Here is a 19,703-nt window from a genome sequence, read left to right on the forward strand (position 1 = left end):
CAGAACGGACATCAGTGGTCCTCTCTGCCCAGGGGCGTTTGCTACCTCGCACTTCTGCATGTCTTCACCTCGTGGTATGAGCTCCGAGAGGAGAGGTGGTCGCTCCTCAGGGGCTGTGGGGTTCTGAACCTTCTTTTGTCTTTAAACACAGTACCCGGCAGTGCCACCTTCTTCTGGATGTCTTCAACTCCACCGAGCATGAGCTGACCGTCAGCGCCAGGAGCAACGAGGAGCTCATCCTGCATGCCGGCGAGTGCCAGCGGTGAGTGTCCCACGGGAGGTTGGGAGCAAGCCAGGCCCAGGGTGTGTCCCTCTCGTGGCCTTTCCCCACATGGAGCTGTGCCTGTAAGCCCAACCTGGGAGTTAGGGTTGTACACCTGGAGATAAGTTTTAATGGCTAAGTATTTCAAACATACAAAAAATAAGTGATAGAAGCACACGTGTTCTGCTCTATTTGCGCCAGATTTCTTTCTCTCTTTCTCTCCGTACACCCCTGTCTTATTATAAGGAAAGAAAATGTTTGCAAAAATTACCTGGCATGTTAACATGATTAGTCAGCAGGGAAATGCAGATAAAGAACACAACTAGGTCCACTGTATCCTCATCAGAGTGGTGAGAGTGGTGTTGGGGAGGACGTGAAGCGACCGGAAGGCTCACCCCTGTTGTCAGGAAGGCAGGCCAGCGCAGCCTGTGAGAAGCAGTGCGCTCCCTCGTATCAAGCCAACACCTTGACGCTTTGCCCAGATGGTCCAGCCTAGTTATTTACTCAAGAAAAATTAGACATATGGTCACCAAAAGAGCGATGCAAGAGTGTCTCTAAACCAAAAACTAGAAGGAGCGCCATGTCCCTTACAGAATGAATAGGTAACTGGTGGCATTGTCCTAAGAATGGCGTAGTCCCCCAAACAAGAACCTTGGGAGCATCATGGGTGGTGAAGGGGCCAGGGCCAGTCTGTGGTGGGAAGGGTCGGACGTGCACAGCCTCCAGAGGCTGGAAGGGCTCTGACCTGAAAGGACAGAAGGTGGTTTCCTGGAAATGGTGAGGTGGGGTGGCTCTGCAGGGTTTGCATACTCAGCACTTGTTCCCCTGAGATTTGTACATTTCCCTGTACGCAATTTATAGCAAAAGAAAAACTGCCAACAATACTGAGCTGTGGCGGATGGTCCACAGGCTGGGGGCTGGGCCTGGCACAATCCTACAATGGTGGTTGAAACACAGAACACATTCATTGGATGCCAGCTAGAGAGGCGGATGGAGGGACAAGTACGCACAGAAGCAAGTCTGGCCCAGTGGGTGTGCAAGGTCTCACTGTGGCATCCTTCAGCTTCACATTGGGCATATTTTAAATAAGAAAATGTTGGCAAAACAAGCAAAAGAATAACAGCTGAAGCCCCTCCTGCCTACCTGGTACCATCTCGCCTGTCCTGGGGCAGCTCTGCCATGCAGGTGACGGGTGTTGGCTCATGTTCTGCTTCTTCTACTGTATGTATACGTATCCAGAAGCAAATGGTATTTTGAGTGTTTTTTTAATGGCATAAGTGGGTCCCTATCATATATATCCTTTTGAAAATCAAAATAAGCATTATACTTTGGAGTAAAAAATCCGGTTCTTTCATTTGACTGCTGCTAATATTTCACTGTGTAAATATGGCACCTTACTCATTTCTATGCTAATGCACTCACAATAAGGTGGCTTCCAGGATATTGATATTTAATATGATCGTTAATGACATAGGAAAGTAAAGCAAGGCCCTGCAGCCCCGTGGGACATAATTGGAAGTTGGAGTTCAGTGGCTGGGGGGCATTCCTGACCCTCCTTTGAGAGGAGCTGAGCGCATGCGTGGTATCCCCTTGCTCTCCCTGCCCCCAGCAGGCTTGCTGCCCTGTGTGTGCCTGCGTGGGCTCCTATGCTCTGCTGGTGAATGTGCTGCAGAATCCTAGGTGCTGGACAGAACCTTCTGACGGAGCGGCTGCCATCCACTGGTCTGCTGCTTAACCGTGAGGGAACCATCTGCACCTGTCCTCTTTATCTAGAGGTTTTGCTGTAGCCTAAGATCCCAGAGAACATAAATCTAGTCTTCTTATGACACCAACATGAAACGCTTTTAAAAAGTATGAATTGCCAGGCATGTTCAGTGGTGTAAGCTTGACTCATTCTTGGCAATGAGGATGGCTGAATAATATTAGCAACCCCAGTTGCAAATAATTGCGATTTGGTTCTGTGCTTCGGGCTGCTGCTTTATTAAGCATTTTGCTGTACTTCTCATTTCCGAAAGCTCACAACTCACATGTTGTTTTATTCATTCATAAAATATTCATTCAATAAATATTGATAGTTGGGGGACTTGCTATGTGGTGAGCCCTGTGTCGGGCTCCAGCGGGGCCAAGATGAATGGATAAGGACCCCTCCCAGCTGGGGGCAACACAGTGCGAGGAGTGGAGGGTCTAGTCCAGGAGGGTGCCCATGCCTCGTTGACCCAGGAGGGCACCTTGCTGTTCCCAGTGGGGTGGAGAGTGATGGGTAAACGATAGGCTGATGCTAGGTCTGCCTGGGATGTCATCTGGGGCACTGTCCATGGAGTCCCCACTGCTGAGGCTGCCCACTAACCCATGGGGACTCTGCTGTGAGCCCCTGCTGGGGACACCCAGCACTGAGACCTGGGACACAGGAAATCACTTCTGGTCTATTGTCAGGTGCATGCTCAGTCTGCATGGAGGGCTTCACGTTCTTTGGTCTCAATTTGGGACAGGCATGGGGCAAATGTTCCCATTCCTAAAAGGATGAGTAAAAAACTGTTGTGATCCCAAGCAAGTCCAGAACCCCATTAGAGCAACCAACCCAAAGTCTTGAGAATAGTCCTTTTGGCTTGATGTTCTGTGTTTCAGATCCACTGAATGGGACCCTCATTTCAGACCTACTAAGGTGGGGTCCTCCTTCCAGACCCAGTGGGGCAGCACCCTGCAGCTCCGTGAGGCAGGGATTTGTTCTCAGGACCCACCCCTGGGGCAGGTCTGTGCCTGTGCTCTTATGAGCAGGAACCATCTTGGCACACTGGTGGTTCCACAGTCCATGCTCCAGCAGGGCTCGCGCCTGTGCCAGGCTCCTGTTATGACTTCTGAAGTGCCCTTGGGGTCATTCGTCCTTTGGGATGGCAAGTCCTGGCTTCTGTTGAGGTGACTGAGTGACCAACCTTCTCAGCACGTGGTCACCTGGCCACATCCTCTGCGTTCTTACTTTCACTGTGGATAGACTGAGAAGATTGCAGATTTAAGTTCTGCTTTTGTGTCTTTCTATCTATCCTTCGCTCCCACCTTACTGTAAAAGTTTGAGAGAAACCAAGCCACACCTTCAGCACTTGCGTGGATGTTTTCCTGTGCTGCGTATTCAGTTGCATTGCTCACAAGCTCTACCTCCCAGAAAGCACTGGTGCATGAGCACACGCTGGCCATGGTCTTGCTGCTCCACAACTAGGTGACCTTTCTGCTTCTGTATGCAGCACCATCTACACTGCTGTCGGAGAGCTCCTCAGGGTGGCCATGGCCATCCGTGTCCCGTCAGCATCAGCTAGATGTCCTCTGAGACTGACAGGCTCTCCAGCCCCCCACTCTTTCAGATGCTGGGCAGAGTCGGCTGTCCTCGAGAGTATGCACCTCAGAGCCTGCACCCAGCCACAGCTGCTCCAGCAGCGGACGTCTTTGTCACAGCAGCCCCACTCTCTTGGCATCAGGTTTCTGTCTGGCCCCCTGGGGCTGCTGGAACCATACCACTGACTGAGAAGTTTGCTCCCCGTGGCCCTGGAGGCCAGAGTCAGTGCTGAGGTCCCAGCTGACTGTCTGCTCTGGCCACTCCTGCTTCGTAGAGAGAACTCGTCACTGCCCTCAGGTGAGGAAGAGGAGGGTAAGGGCACTAATCTAGTTCATGGGGCCATGCTCAGGACCCAGTCACCTCCCAATGGCTCCCCCTCTTAATGCCATCAGCGGGGGTCAGAGTTTCCACACAGGAGCGCATGGGCAGGGAGTGGTGGAAGGGCCGTTTTCCCTCGGTAGGAACACCACCCGCACCCCTGTGTTCCTTAGAGAGATCTTTCTGCTCTTCTCATTTAAAGATGACATTTCAGTACTTTCCACCTTCTGACTCTCTTCTCTGCAGGTCCTTGGGAGTGGAAGCTTGTCTCTAAGCTGCCAGTCTCAGGACCTTCTCAGCATCGGTCTGTGACTGAGGATTATGGGTTAGCTTTATTTTTGTCTGACAGGGTAGTGCTGCTTGTTCTGTGGTGAATACATTTCCTGGGCTCCCCACCATTGGTCAGGATGTGGATAGAAATATCCCTATACCTGCAGGCTGTGGGACCTTTCCTTTTCCTCCTAGGAGCGTGTTGTTCGAGGTGCCACTGTTCTTTGCTTCACTTTATTCATCCTCGCAGCTGATCTTCAAGGATGGGCTTTGTGCCTGTTTTCCCTAGTCAGAGCTGGCCACAGTCATGCAGTTGATTGGAACTGGGCCGTGGTTGCAAGACTGCAGCTGCATAGCCCTTCACAAGAGTCATCCACAGTGGCTTGGCTGTGTCCCCAGAACTGGCATCCCTTCTCACCTACCTTCCATTTATGTATGCTCTATCAAAATGTACAAAAGCATTCTACTGTCATATACAACTAATAAGAACAAATAACATTTTTAAAAAAGGTGACAAGAGATAGTAGAAGGCTTTCCTGAGTAAGAATGACACAAAATTTAAGAAAACATGGTGCCTCCAGCTCCAAATAGACCAGAAAATTAAGATATGATAATTGTTGTTTTTTGCTTAATTATCAAACCATTAAAATTAAATTTCACAATAACCCTCACTAATGCATAAATCTATTTTTAATTTATGGTAATAGATGTTATCTCATTACATGCTTCAAGAGACTGTGTTTGTTTTGTCCCCCCTTGCTGTAGAAGAACTATGTTCTTTTGCAGGGAACCTGTGCTGAAGTGTCCACACATGGAAGGGTTTGTGACTGGGAGGATCTGGATGCATTCACCCTGCGGTTTGTTTTGTCAGTGCACCCACATGGACCACAGAGCAGCTTTGGTGCAGAAGGACCCAGGAGGGGCCCATGGGCAGCCCACAGCTTGGGGCCCTGAAACTTCTTGAGTTTGTCAAGGCTGTACTTTCTGTGCAGCTCTGACTCCCAGGGGTTGTGTGGTGTCGCAAATTCCTGTTCCTGCTCATCCAAGCAGAGTAGCACAGAATGCATATATCTGGCTCTTCCCCAAGCCGTCCTTAACTCTGTTTCTCATTTGGTTCCTTCAGATATTCCAAGGAGCACTGTGGATCATCAAAGTGATACCTAATCTGTGGAGCCTAGTTTCATTGCTAGTTGTGTCAGTTATCTTATTGTGGTTGTGACCAAAGTACGTGAGAAGAACAGTTTAGAAGAGGAAATTTATTTTGGCTCATGGTTTCAGAGGTTCAGTTTGTAGCCAGCCAGTTCTATTGCTCTGGGCCCATGGCGGATGGGCGTGGTAAAGGAGCACTGTTTACTGTGACCAGGAAGCAGAACAAAGAGCCAGGGCCAGAATGTAATCTCCAAGTGCATACCCCCAGTGACCTGCCTTCTTCAGCCACACCCTACCTGAATAGTTACTGCCTAGTCCAGTCAAATTATTAATCCATCAAATGAATTAATCCACTGACTACATTACACTCTCCTAGCCAAATTCTTCAGCTCCAAATGTACCTGCATTAACACGTGAGCTTTTTATTTTGGTTGGGGGTGGGGCATCTCATATGCAAACCGTAACACTAGTTGTTATTTATTGTTACCTATAATGTTTTAGCATTCTCAACCTTTCAGCCTGGGTGTTCCCTTCTGTAGTCTTTTTGAGTTACAGATGATAAATATTTTTTTTGTGTACCTAGTTGTTCAATCTGAAAGAAAATTAGAAGATTCCTTTGGAGACTTAACTTCTAGAAGCAGGAAGAAAGCACCTTATGTGTTCTTTCCCCTTCAACCGAGGCTCAGGTTTGCTTAGCAAGCCCTGCAAGGGCTGGTGGAGCTGTGGATTCTAGTCCCCTGTCCAGAACAGCTTGTGAAGTTTTCCTGATAGAAACCCAGTTGTTCTTGGGACAATGGGAGCCTCCTAATGATCAATAGGCAGAGAGCAGGAATGCCAGAGTTTAGCCCAGAGAAGCAACTGGCAAGTGCCTTGGAAGATGCAGCAGTTTGCTGACTCAGATGACAGGAGAAATTCTTTGCTTGTTGTGAGTTCAGAAAAATAAGCAGCTTGATTGGGTCTGCATATGCCTTGCTTCTTTTGGTTCCTTATAAATCCTAGCTTTTCCTTCTGGGTTTTTCTCTGTATTGTTCTTGGTGACTTCCCCTATGGGGCCATGTCTGGAGTCTTTCCTTAGCGTGGCGCTAGCAGGAGGGCCCATGCTGGTGTATGGCTCGCCCTGTGTATAGACCCTCAACTGCCCATTGCCATGAAAGAGGCCAGTAGGTACAGGCCTGGAGCTTGTGAGTCCCAGCCTGGCTCAACTTTGAACTGTTTCACTGTCTGGGGTGAGTCATCCAGCCTTGTTGAGGTCCCAAGGACTTTTGCATAAAATAGGGATAACAGTCCATGCCTGACGACTGTTCTTAAATAGTAAAATTCATCCTTCCTGCATACCTAGCAGCATGCCTGGTGTATCATGCATGATCAGAGCATGCCAGGGCCTGTGTGAAGGGTGTGCAGTCAAGGGTGTATGTGTCCTTTCTGTAGAGATGACCATCCCAATAGGTGGGTAGACATACAAGCAGTATGAAAAAGCAAGGGACTACCCCAAACAGCCCACAACACTTTAATCACTGACTCCATTGAGACCACAGTGGAGGAAATATAAGAGAAGGAATTTAGAAAATTCATAGTTAAAATGTTCAGTGAGCTAAAAGAAGATGTAAGGAATGAAATTAGAAAATACAGGAACTGAAAGATCATTTCAATACAGAAATAGATATTCTGAAGAAGAACCACACAGAAATCCTGGAAATGAAAGACTCAGTAAATCAAATTAGAAATTCAATGAAAAACATCACCAACAGATCACTTTGAAGATAGATTTTTTTCAGACCTTGAAATATAATCCTGAAAATAAAATTGTCAAAAAAGAAAAGATGTTAAGAGACCATGACAAGAATATTCAAGAAATGTGGGATATCATCAAGAGACAAAATTTAATAATCATAGGTGTAGATGAAGGCTCTGAAATACAAACAAACAAATGCACAATCTTTTCAATGAAATAATAAATAGAAAAATTTCCAAACCTTAGAAATGAAATGGAAATCCAAATATGAGATGCATAATGAACTTCAAAAGGCAAGATCAAATGAGATCTTACAGTGAAAATGTCTGATATATAGAATAAGGATAGAAGTTCAAAAGCCACAAGAGAAAAACAGCAGATCACATTTAGAGATAAACCAGACTGGATTTCAGCTGATTTCTCAGCCCAAACCCTAAAATCCAGGAGGGCTTGAAATAATATATACCAAGCCCTAAAAGAAAATGGGTACAAACTAAGATTACTATATCCAGCAGTATTATCCTTCTGAATGGAAGATGAAATAAAAACCTTCCATGATAAGCAGAACCTAAAAGAATTCATAATCATTAAGATACTCAGTCAGTGCAATATTTAATGTAGGAAAAATGAAAATGAAAATGCAGAGTAGGAATGAATTGTGCTAGAAGAATAATAAATAAAAGGAGAATCAAGTCTGAATTAAACATTAGATATAAATCAAAATGGCAGGAAGTAAAAAATCATTTCTCTATAATAACATTGAATGTAAATGGTCTTAACCCTTCAATCAAAAAGATATAGTTTGTCAGATTGGATTAAAAAAATACCCAACCACATGTTGTTTACAAGAGACTTACCTTACAAAGACATCCACAGACTAAAGGTGAAAGATAGGAAATGATATACCATGCACTTGGAAATCCAAAGCAAGGAGGGATAAATAACTACTGTGGTATCAGACAAAAAAGATTTTATGTCCAAATTAATCAGAAGAGACAAAGAAGGTCACTTCATACTGGTTAAGGGAGTCATCACTAAACAAGATGTAATGATTATAAATATTTATGCTTCAAACAATGGTGCTTCTATTATCTAAAACAAACCCTTCTGAATATAAATAATCAAATAGACCACAATACAATAATAGTGGGTGACTTTAACATACCTCTCTCACCACTGGGATAAGTTATCCAGGCATAAGCTAAATAAAGACTCTTCAGAACTAAAAAATATTAGTCAAATGAAGCTTGCAGATATCTATAGACTATTTCATTCATTTACAATGGAATTCACTTTCTTAGTAGTACATGGAACACTCTCTAAAGAAGTTCATATTTTAGGACACAAAGCAAATCTTATAAAATACAAAAAAATAGAGATAATTTCTTGCATCCTATCAGATTATAATTGAAGGAAATTATACATCAATGATAAGATAAAAAACAGAAAACATTCTAACACTTGAAGAACATTCTAACACTTGAAAATTAAATAATACTCTTTTGAATGACAATTGGGTAGCAGAAGAAATCAGGGGAGTAATAAAAAATTCTTAGAAACAAATAAGTGACACAAATAAGAATAATGATATAACATTAAAATTTCTGGGACATTATGAAGGCAGTTCTAAGAAGAAAGTTTATAGCACGTAGTTCCTACATTAAACAAATAGATACCAAATAAATAATTTACCATTACAACTCAAGATCCTAGTAAAAGAAGAAGAAGGGAAATAATTAAAATCAGAGCCAGTCTGAGAAATTGAGAATTAAAAAATAGAAGGGATCAATGAAACAAAGATATGGTTTTTTTTTTTTTTGAAAAGATAAGATCAATTGATCAACCCTTAACCAAACTTACCAAAAGAAAGAGAGAGGACCCAAATTAACAAAATTAGAGATTAAAAAGAACATATCATCACAGACACCATTGAAATCCAGAAAGAGGATCATTAGAAACTATTTTGAAAATTTACACTCCAAAAAGCTAGAAAATATCAAAGATATTAACAAATTCTTAGAGACACATGACCTACCCAATTTGAGCCATGAAGATATAGAAAAATTAAATAGATCAATATCAAGTAACGAAATTGAAGCAGCTATTAAAAGCTTTCCAAAAAAGAAAAATCCAGAACCAGAGGATTCTTAGCTGAGTTCTACCAGACCTTTAAAGATGAACTAATACCAAAACTTCAAATTATTCCATGAAATGAAAAAGAAGGGAACATTGTCAGGTTCATTCTACAAAGCCAGTATCACCCTGATACCAAAACCAGACAAAGACACATCAAGGAAAGAAAACTACCATCCAATATCCTGATGAACACAGATGTAAAGTTCTTAATAAAACATTAGCAAACTACATTAAAAAACATATCAAGAACATCATATACCATAATCAAGTGAACTTAACCCCAGTGATGTAAGGTTGGTTCAACATGTGCAAATCCATAAATGTAATTTACCTCATAAATAGAGTTAAGAACAAGAACCACATGATTATCTCAATAGATGCACAAAAAGCATTTGACAAAGTTCAGCAGCCATTTGTGTTTAAAACACTAGAGAAACTAGAGAGAGAAGAAACTTACATCAACTGTGTAAAGGCAATATATATGACAAATCCAAGGCCAACATACTGATGGAGAAAATCTGAAAGTGTTTCCTCTAAAGTCAGGAATGAGTCAAGGATGTCCACTGTCACCACTCCTATTCATTATAGCCCTTGAAACTCTAGCCAGAGCAATAAGACAAGAGAAGGAAATTAAAGGGATACAAATAGGGGAAAAAAAAAAAAAGTCAAATTATCTTTGCTTGCTGATGACATGATCTAATGTTTAGAAGACTCAAGTGATGACTTCTAGAATTGATAAACAAAGTTAATGAAACAGCAGAGGATAGGAGATCAAATACATCAATCAGTCACTTTCCTATATCCCAAAAATGAACCTACTGAAAAAGAAATGAAAACTCTTCTATTTACAATAACCTAAAAAAAAAAAACCCTTGGGAATTAATATAATGAAGAAGGTGAAAGACCTCTGTGATGAAAACTACAGAACCCTAAAGACAGAAATCAAAGAAGACCCTAGAAGATGGAAAGACCTCCGTGTTCATGTATTAACATGGTCAAAATGACCATACCACCAAAGAAGACCTTAGAAGATGGAAAGACCTCCGTGTTCATGTATCAATATGGTCAAAATGACTATACCACCAAAGAAGACCTTAGAAGATGGAAAGACCTCCGTGTTCATGTATCAATATGGTCAAAATGACTATACCACCAAAAGCATCACACAGATTAAATGCAATCCCCATCAAAATACCAATGACATTCTTCACAGAACTAGAAAAAACAGTCCTAAAATTCATTTCAAAGAAGAGACCCAGAATAGCCAAATTGGTCCTGAGCAAAAAGAACAATACTGGACATATCACAATACCTGGTCTCAAATTACACTGCAGAGCTATAGTAATAAAAACAATAGTATTGATACTAAAACAGACGTAAAGACCAACAGAACAGTGTAGAAGACACAGAGACAAACCCACATAGATGCAATCATCTGATACTTGATGAAATGCCCAAAAAACATACATTGGAAGACAAACAGCCTTTTAAACAAATGGTGCTGGGAAAACAGGGTGTCCTTATCTAGAAAAATGGAACTTGATCTTTATCTCTCACAAAAGGTCAACTCAGAGTGGATCAAAGACCTTGGAATCTGACCAGAAATTCTGCAACTGCTACAAGGAAATGTTGATTCAACTCTCCAATATATTGGCACAGGAACTGACTTCCTTAACAAGATTTGCATGAAATAAAATCAAGAATCAATAATTTGGATGGCATCAAATTAATAAACCTCTACACAGCAAAAGAAATGATTCAGAGAGTAAAGAGAGAGGCTGCAGAATGGGAGAAAATCTCTTCTACCTGCTCCTTGGATAACAGGTTAATATCCAGAATATATAAAGAACCCAAAAAATTTAACAGCAGAAAAAAAAAACCAATTAATAAGTGAGCAAAAGAACTAAACAGACATTTCTCAAAAGAAGAAATACAAAAGGACAATAAATATATGACAAAATGTTCAACATCTCTAGCAATCAGGGAAATGCAGATCAGAACTACATTATTTCATCTCATTCCAGTCAGATTGGCAATTATCACGAATACAGGTAAATAAATATTGATGATGTTGTAGGGAAAAGGTACACTTACAGGCTGTTGGTAGAATGCAAATTAGTGCTGCCACTCTGGAGAGCAGTACAGAGATTCCTCAAAAAACAGAACACAGCCACCATCTGTGCCATTCCTTGGTATATGTTTTAGTCAGCTTTTTCATTTCTGGACCAAAAGCCCTAGCAAGAACAAATTTAGACAAGGAAAAGCATATTTGGGTTCTCATGGTTTCAGAGGTCTTGGTCTGTAGATAGCCGACTCCCTTTCTCTGGACCAGAGGTGAGGCAGAACATCATGGTGGAAAGGGGCAGAGGAGGACAGCAGCTGGTAGTACTGCTCCAAGAAGGAGGTGGGAGAGGAGGGAGCAGGGAGGGGGGCATGAATTGATGCTTCTCTCAAGGAGGACAAAACATTTATCCCAAAGTCATAACCCCAGGGACCCTTCTCCTCCAGCCACACCCACCTGTCTACAGCCACCACCCAGGTAATCCCTACCAGGGAATTAATGCACTGATTAGGTTAAGGCCCTCATAACAGATCACTTCACCTCTAAACTTTCTTGCATTGTCTCACACACGAGCTTTTGGGGGACACCACATATCTAAGCCATAACATATATCCAAAAGATCTAAAATTAGCATAGTATTGGGATGCAGCCACATCATTGTTTATAGTAGCATAATTCATAATAGCTAAGCTGTGGAACCAGCCTAGGTGCCTGTCAACAGATAATTGGATAAAGAAAATGTGGTATATGTACATGAACCACTACTCAGCCATAAAGAAGAATGAAATTATGGCATTTGCCAGGAAGTGGATGAAACTAGGGACCATGGTACCAAGTGAAATAAAGCCAGAACTAGAAAGTCAGAGGTCAAATGCAGAAGCTGTGCATTTCTCTGATATGCAGAAGCTAGACCAAAATAAAGTGGGGAAAAATGCAAGAGGGGAGGGACTTCCTTGATAGAAAGATCAGTGGAGTGGAGGAAGGGGTGAAGGGGAGGGAGGACGGGCAGGGAAAGGGGAGAATGGTGGGAGGGATGAAGGGGGAAGGGGAGAATGGTGGAGGAAGGGAGGAAGGGGTGAAGGCTGCTTCTTTATTCCTTGTCAAGTGAGCAGTGGGATCTAGGTGCTTGGTCTGCCCAGCGGTGTGTCCCCAGAGCTGCTCTGTGCGTGCCTCTGCCTGTTGGAGGGTCCAATTGCTTTGCACCCGCTGCTCTTCCCTGCTCTGGCCTTGCACCCAGACACCTTGCTTGGAGTCCACATGTGCCTTTCCATCCCCAGGGGCTCAGTGGACATTAAGTATCCCCAGCTCTTCTTCAAAACAAAACACAAAGGTGCTGTCCTGTCTGGGGTCTGGAGATGACAGAGGAAGACAGGATGCCATCGGCTCTGTACCATCAGCGTCATCACTGCCTATGGCTGCCAGGGAGGGACATGGGCAGTGCTAGCAATTGGCACTCGCAGGCTCTCAGAGGTCTAGCAGAACCTGGAGAGCTCTGACGTAGTCCTGGAGCCGAGGACCAGTTACTCTGAGATGCCAGGGTACGAGTGACTCCATCTGGGGGCTCCCCAGGAGTGTGTCTTTGGGAGCAGGGGAGGGTGAGCCCAGTCGGGTTGTCTGGGACTTTCTGACCCAAACTTGCTTGAACGTCCTCTGTGTGCATTTGTCGCGTTATGCTGTTTTCTCTAATAGCAACTTGAGCTTGTAACTGTGTGTCTATGTTTCTGGACAGGGGTTACCATCCCCTTGGAGCTCAGGGAGGTGCTGAGTAACCAGTCATGTAGTTAGTTTTGAGTCCCACCAGCTCAGGGGCACCCGGAGCAGTTTGTCCTGGGTGCCTTTGTCTCCTGCCCCGCTGTCCTACGCTGCTCCTGTGGAGAAGACCAGCTGAGCGGTTGTCAGTGCCCACATGTAAATGATTCCAAGGCCAGAGCCACAGCAGGAAGTGAAGGACGCAGGTGGCGGTGGATTCTCCTGCCCATTTGGACCAGCTGCTATGTGAGCTGCAAGTCTTAGTCATCCTGGAGGTGCCGGTGTGCCTCTATGGCTCTGATTTGCACTTCCCTAGTGACCCACAATCACACCTTTTCAGGAGCTTGTGAGCCACTCAGAGGTCTCATCTGCAGAGGTGTCTGAGTCTAGGGCTCTTTTGAGCAGTCTGGTGGCCATCTTGTTATTGCATTCAGAGGGTTCTTTCTGTATTATGATACAAACCCTTTTCAGATTTGTGATACAGGGATGTTTTTTCCAGCCTATGAATCATCCTTTTATTTTCCTCATGGTGAGCAGAAGTTTTAAATGTTGAAGTCCAATCTAGTAGTTTTGTCTCTTATAAATTGTGCTTTTGGTATCATGGCAAGGAAAATTTTGCATATTCCAAGGTTAGACCTGTTTCCTCCTGTACTACAGGTCTTACAGTTTTTTTAATTTTAATTTTATTTGTTCTAATTAGTTGTACATGACAGTAAAGTGCATTGTGATAGATCATACGTAAATGGAGTGTAATCTTTCATTTTTTGATTACACATATTGTAGGATCACATCAGTCATGCAGTCATATATGTATATGAGGTAATAATGTCTGTTTCACTCTACCATTCTTCCTACCTCCATACCCCCTCCCCTTCCTTCACTCCCCTTTACCTAATCTCAAGTAACTCTATTCTTCCTTAGTGCCACCCCCCCTTATTTTGAATTAACATCCGTGTATCAGAGAAAACATTTGAACTTTGATTTTTTGGGTCTGGCTTATTTCACTTAGTGTGATATTTTCTAACTACATCCATTTACCAGCAAATGCCATAATTTCATTCTTCTTTAAAGTTGAATAATGTTCCTTTGTGTATGTATGTGATATACATACATATATGATATATATATATATATATATATATATATATATATATATATATCACATTTCTTTATCCACTCATCCATAGGTTGGTTCCATAGTTTAGCTGTTGTGAACTGCGCTGCTATGAACATTGATGTGGCTGCATCACTGTAGTATGCTGATTTTAAGTCCTTTGGGTATAAACTGAGGAGTGGGATAACTGGGCCAAATGGTGGGTCCATTCCAAGTTTTCTGAGGACTCTCCACACTGCCTTCCATAAAGGTTGCACTAATTTGCAGTCCCACCAGCAATGAAAAAAAAAATGTGAAAACCAGTAAAGGGAGGAACTACACTAAAGGAATAGTTGATCAAAGGAGAAACTAAATCAAATTAAAAACCAGAAATAAACCAAAATGACCAGGAATACAAATCATATTTCAGTAATTACCTTGAATGTTAGTGGACTAAACTCATCAATCAAAAGACATAGACCTGTGGATTGGATTAAAAAACAAGACCCAACAATATGGTTTCCCAGAGACTCACCTCCTAGGCAAAGGCATCAGCAGGTCTTGCAGTGTTGGGTCTTCCATTGTTTCTTTAACCCTCCTTGAGCGAGTTATCTTGCGTATGGTGTGAGGCAGACGCTGAGGTGCCTCGTGCATGCCCGACTGCTCCAGGGCTGGTGGGAAGGACTGCTCTCTGCACGGAGGCCTTTGTGGACCACAAGTGGTTGGGTCACTCTGAAGATTTGTTTGGAGAGAGCACCTGCTGTGGACCTCAGAGCAGAGGGGAGGATGGGGTTGGGTGGACAGGAGTTTGTGCAGAGTAAAGCTGGGACAGAAGAGGTGACCTTGTGGACAGGCGTGGTTGTTTGTGCCATAGTGCAGGTGGGGGCCTCAAAGGCCAATTCCGAGAGACCCTAGGTGCAGGGGACAGGAGCAGCCTCCCTGGTGTTCTCCATGAGGGTTGTGGAGGGGCACTGAGAGAGCGACTTTGCCTTGGTCTTCCTGTTGGAGCTGTGGTTCTTCAGGTACGGACCCCAACCGGCAGTAGCACTGTCTCTAGAGACACATCAGAATTTCTGTCCTTCCTGGGAGACTCTACATCTGAGTCCTTGAGATCCTGACTCCAAGGCACAGCTTCTCTTTTGGGTCAGGTATTGCCTGTAACTCATCCCTGTTAAAATGCCCCCATTTCTCTTGCGCGTTGTTGCGTGAGTCTGAGCTGGGCTGAGCTGTGAAGAGAGCCCTGTGGTTTCATCCTGGCCTTCTCTTATCAGGGTTAGCACTCTGGAAGTGGGGAGACTACTTTGTTCCTTTTCCAGCTTCATGGAACTTTCTTTGTGGTCTTTTTCACATTGATATCCCCTCTTTTTTTAAAGTTAGTGTTGCATTTCTTTGATTTTGACATTGGTCACCTCATCTGGGTTAAGCCTCCTAGGTACACTGACTTGGTCACACACAGCCATGCAGCCCTCCTGACTACAGCTCCTGACCCTGGATACTTTTGGGAATGGCTTGGAGACAGTGATGACTGAGGTAGCAATGCGGGGACAGTGGACCAAGCCTGGACTATCTGGGGAAGCTGGCCAGTGGCCTCTGTCCAGCAGGTCGGCTGCTCAGCTGATGAGATGGGGCCATGAGCTCAGACTCCCCTGAGAGGGAGCCCCAGAGGTGAGCCTAGCTGCGTCCATCTGCTCACACAGTGAGGCATAATGAGTGTCTGAGTGTCTGCTCTTGCACGCATGTGACAGATAACTGAGGCACACTTCTTCTTAAGGCGGAAACCTGTGCTCTTTCATTCTCTTCTCTTGTTGGACTCATGTCTTTCCCTTCCCTCCTGCTGGGGCCTGCTGGGCCTGCGTGAGGAAGAGGCACTGCTGTGCCTGTGTGCAGCCTCCTGGACGGTGGGAGTCCTTGGCCAAGGCTGGGTCTGAACTCCAGCCACAGAGAAGCTGAACTTTCACCTCCTCCCATCTTACCATATCAGGGAGGCATTTTGTCAGTGGGAAAAAGTTAACTTTATTCTTCATCCTGTATTTTGTTTTGCAGAAATTCTTTGGGGTATGGATTTGCTGCTCTCTCTGTTGCCCCAGGGGTCCAGCCTCGAATGCGGAGGTTTGGTTGAGGTTCAGATAGGAAACACCTGACCATGGCATTGGTGGCTTGAGTCATTTTGAGCTGAGCTGTGCCAGGGCCATGGCATATGGTGGCACAGGTCATGTCTTGCATCAGTTGCTTGTGGCCTGAAGCCCCCTCCCATAGCCCGCTCAACTTGAAGGGAAGAGTGTCCTTGTCTGAGTGGCCTGCCCAGCACTTTGTACCTGTCCACCTTGAGGTGCATTTACTGGCTCACGGAGGGCAACTGGTGTCTAATGGTCCTGGGGGCACCCTCCCAGTGTGGCTCTGTGTCCTCTGGGTCTTTGTTCCTGGGGGAAGGTCGGGAAGAGCAATCGTGATATGGCCCACACGGAACCACCTCCAGGCAACCCCTCCTCAGAGCTGTGCCACCAGGTATAAACAGAGATGGAGTATCTGTCCCCAGTCCTACATCTCCTTACCTCTCCCCCAAGCTTTTGGTGGTGGTGCGTGGTGTGGCGTGGGTACCATGAGGGTGGGTTTTTCACACACAACGCTTGACGTCTGGTACCTTCATTCTGCTTCCAGCAGTCGGCACTCTTTAGAGTTATGTTTCTTGCCTTGTGTGCATGAGCTGATGGTCCAGCTGAGAATAAGGTGCAGCTCTTTGTGCAGAGCCTGGCTTGGGGTAGGTTTGATAAGGGTGAGGCAGGCCCAGGGCCCACGGAGCGGGACTCCCATCCCACCAGACAGGAACTGGCTTTGGCTCCCTCCTTAGGGAATGGGGTCCCTCGTTCCCAGGCCTTCTCAGGTCCTGTCCGTCGACATGGCAGCAGGGCTGTGAATGGCACTGGAGTCAAGGGTCCACTGTCAGGGAAGTGACCCTGAAGTGCAGAGAGGCTGCAGCCACGCAGCTTCCAGCAGCAGAGTCCTGCGGTGGCTTTTGAGGTTCTGCCCTTTCCCCTCGGGCCTCTGTCTCCTCCGGGAGGAGGCTCTTCCCTCCACCCTGGCACCTTGCCCCTTGGCCCAGGAATGGAGCTCAGGTCCCACTGTGTCTTGGAGAAGGCGCCAGGGAGGCTGAGACAGGTCGCTGTGTCTCCCTTGGGGGCAGCCTGGCTGCTGTCTGGATGGGGACCTGCAGGTTCTGTGGGGCAGGGCCAGGCTGAGGTCTCGCCTCTCTGGGAAAACGTGTCCTGGAACGCCTGCTTTCGTTTGTCAGCAGGTCATTTATGGCCCAGAAAAACTGCTGCATCTCTTCTTGGACTGTGGCTTCCACAACGTTTTTCACATAATGAAAGAGATACTTCAGTGCCGAGAACTGGCTAGGAACCCTGATAAGGAGGTGGTGGCAGAGAGCAAAGTGCTTGCCTGCCGGAACTGTTGGCGGCAAAACCGAAGTGCAGTGGCGCTGACATAATGGAGCCATTTAATCAGGGTTAGTTTGGGAAGTCTTTGAGAAGCCGCGTTAACTCGGAAGACCTCTTAGCTTCGGGAACCTGCCCAGCGTAGACACAGGACACCCAGCCATGGCAGTGCGGAACTGTTTTTGGCTCCAGAGCTTGATGCGTGGTGCCCGCTGGCCCTGGAGGAGGGTGCCCTGCTTCTGCCTGGGCCGTCCGCTCGCACCTTCCTCCGTGCGCTCGCCTGTCATGCCCTTCAGATGCCTCTGAGAGGGACTTCCAGGCCCTCATCACACCACTCCTGCTGACCATCCGGGGAAACAGGCTGATGGGCTTGAGCGAGGTGCCCAGCTGGCCCTGCCAGTCTGTCAGGATGCCTGCTAGGTACCTACCAAGATGCCTACTGTGGGGAGCTGCCATGCTGGCTCACCTGTTGGTCCCCACTGTGAGCTAAGTTCTTGGTAGGAACTGAGCCCTGCACTGGGCTCCAGAAGTGCAGGTGTTAAAGGGCAGTGGTGTTGAGCCCGTGGAGTCTGACGGGAGGGAAAGTGCTGCACAGGTACGCCTGGGTCCCGGGTGCCTAGGCGAGCAGCCAGTACCTGGGGCTGGAAGGTGTGTAGCTGCACACATCCTGTCTCTTCTGGTGTGCGGAGCAGTGTGTGACGCTGTCGCGAGGCACCCTCTTGTTCATCGTCTCTGCTGACTTTGCAGCTTGGGAGTGGCCGTGTCAGACACCCACAGAACATGTATAGACATGTGCACAGACGTGGCTGCCTGCAGACACACGTAAGATGGTGACTGTCTTCGCCTCTCCCTGTAATATGGTTGCTCTGGCTCCTGGGGTCTGTCTGAAGCGCAGTTGTAGCTGACATTGGAGGCCAGTCGGAATCCTCTTGCTCGCTGTGCTTGTTATGTAGTCCGTGTTGGGCCTGCAGCCTCTCTGAGCACCAGTGTCTGTGTGTCAGGGTGCTACTCGTCTGCTTTGCTGGGCCGATAGGGGCCCATGGGGTGACGGGCTGTTTCGTTCCTGGCATGCTGCCGATCTAGTATTCAGTGAGGGGTTCTTAGGAGAACTTGCTTCTCTTTCCTTGGGGAGGCTGGTGTGTGTGCTCCTCTCTAAAGCAGAGCAAAGGGAAGACATTTAAGAGAGGCTTACAGGGAGCAGTTACCGTCCATCTTAGGCAATGGGCTACCCTGTGAGTACAGAGCAGTCCACTAACACCTCGAGTCCAGGTTGGTCTGGCCCAAGGTCCTGCCAAGTACTCTCGTCCCCTTTGGCCTCATCCTCTCCCTGAGTTCAGGGTCATCTTACCATTCCCCGAGATCCAGGAAGATGAGAGGCAGACTGGGTTTGCCACCCTGGGAAGACACATTGGCCTCAATGGTGGCAGCTCATTTTCAGGACTGGTTGGAGACCAGGTTGCGGACCATGGCAGGACAGGCAGGCCCAGGACAAACGCTGGGGTTTCTAGTTTTACATTAACTAAGGGCACACGCAAGCATCCCTGTGCATTCTGAGAAGCCAAAAGCAGTGTTCTGCTGCTTTCATCTACGCCTTCCAGTGATTGTTCCGGAGGAGGAAAAGGCCAGGACACGCCAGTGTGATGCAGCGTGCGGTGCTGGAGGGGCACCAGGCTCGCTGTCCTTGCTGGAGTGCGCTGTCCACGCCTGGGCTGCCTCACTCCTCGTGCCTTTGGACTCCTTCAGGGTCCACGCCTGGGCTGCCTCACTCCTCGTGCCTTTGGACTCCTTCAGGGTCCACGCCTGGGCTGCCTCACCTCCTCGTGCCTTTGGACTCCTTCAGGGTCCACGCCTGGGCTGCCTCACTCCTCGTGCCTTTGGACTCCTTCAGGGTCCACGCCTGGGCTGCCTCACTCCTCGTGCCTTTGGACTCCTTCAGGGTCCACGCCTGGGCTGCCTCACTCCTCGTGCCTTTGGACTCCTTCAGGGTCCACGCCTGGGCTGCCTCACCTCCTCGTGCCTTTGGACTCCTTCAGGGTCCACGCCTGGGCTGCCTCACTCCTCGTGCCTTTGGACTCCTTCAGGGTCCACGCCTGGGCTGCCTCACTCCTCGTGCCTTTGGACTCCTTCAGGGTCCACGCCTGGGCTGCCTCACCTCCTCGTGCCTTTGGACTCC

At 46.5% G+C, this 19,703-nt stretch overlaps 1 protein-coding gene across 4 annotated transcripts in view; it reads left to right on the forward strand.

Moving 5' to 3' along the window:
- Positions 1-19,703, forward strand: part of Trappc9 (trafficking protein particle complex subunit 9) — a 533,127-nt gene that overhangs the window by 337,750 nt on the left and 175,674 nt on the right. For all 4 annotated transcript variants that reach the window (XM_047546065.1, XM_047546089.1, XM_047546081.1 and 1 more), the window contains one exon: positions 152-262. In XM_047546065.1, coding sequence (XP_047402021.1) covers positions 152-262 — 111 coding nt within the window. The remainder of the gene's footprint in view (positions 1-151; positions 263-19,703) is intronic.

This window comes from Sciurus carolinensis, chromosome 1, assembly GCF_902686445.1.
Source record: "Sciurus carolinensis chromosome 1, mSciCar1.2, whole genome shotgun sequence".
In the NCBI taxonomy this organism is placed as follows: domain Eukaryota; kingdom Metazoa; phylum Chordata; class Mammalia; order Rodentia; family Sciuridae; genus Sciurus; species Sciurus carolinensis.